The sequence below is a fragment of the Atta colombica genome, unplaced genomic scaffold (genome assembly GCF_001594045.1).
Source record: "Atta colombica isolate Treedump-2 unplaced genomic scaffold, Acol1.0 scaffold155, whole genome shotgun sequence".
Lineage (NCBI taxonomy): Eukaryota > Metazoa > Arthropoda > Insecta > Hymenoptera > Formicidae > Atta > Atta colombica.
In genome coordinates, this window is record NW_017259245.1 from 2,914,760 (window position 1) to 2,915,137 (window position 378).

Here is a 378-nt window from a genome sequence, read left to right on the forward strand (position 1 = left end):
TTAAACCACTGCAGCTTAGCAAAGACCCAAAAAATGCGACTTGTCGGTAAGAATATTTTTTTAATAAAGGACCAACTAAAAAACCTGTAAATTTATGATTATTTTAATAAGAATAAATAATCTTCTTTTTAAAAATGACATAATAATTACAATTTTTGTAAATTAAATTACAAAAATCATTTACCTGAAAAATTGACAATGGCATCTAAGACGCTCATTATAATTGATGTCCACGTGGAGTCAACATTAAGATCCTCCAACAGATCTTTAAATAGTAATCCGAATGATGGATCCAGGGATCGCAAAGAGAGCTATAATTTACGTTGTTATTAATAGACAAATAAGATTTTTCTATATACACATATATATATATATATA

At 26.7% G+C, this 378-nt stretch overlaps 1 protein-coding gene across 1 annotated transcript in view; it reads right to left on the reverse strand.

Moving 5' to 3' along the window:
• Positions 1-378, reverse strand: part of LOC108685649 (monocarboxylate transporter 13-like) — a 4,071-nt gene that overhangs the window by 2,081 nt on the left and 1,612 nt on the right. Inside the window, 2 exon segments of the mRNA XM_018190542.1 lie at positions 1-84; positions 185-311. Of these exon segments, the coding sequence (XP_018046031.1) occupies positions 1-84; positions 185-311 (211 nt within the window).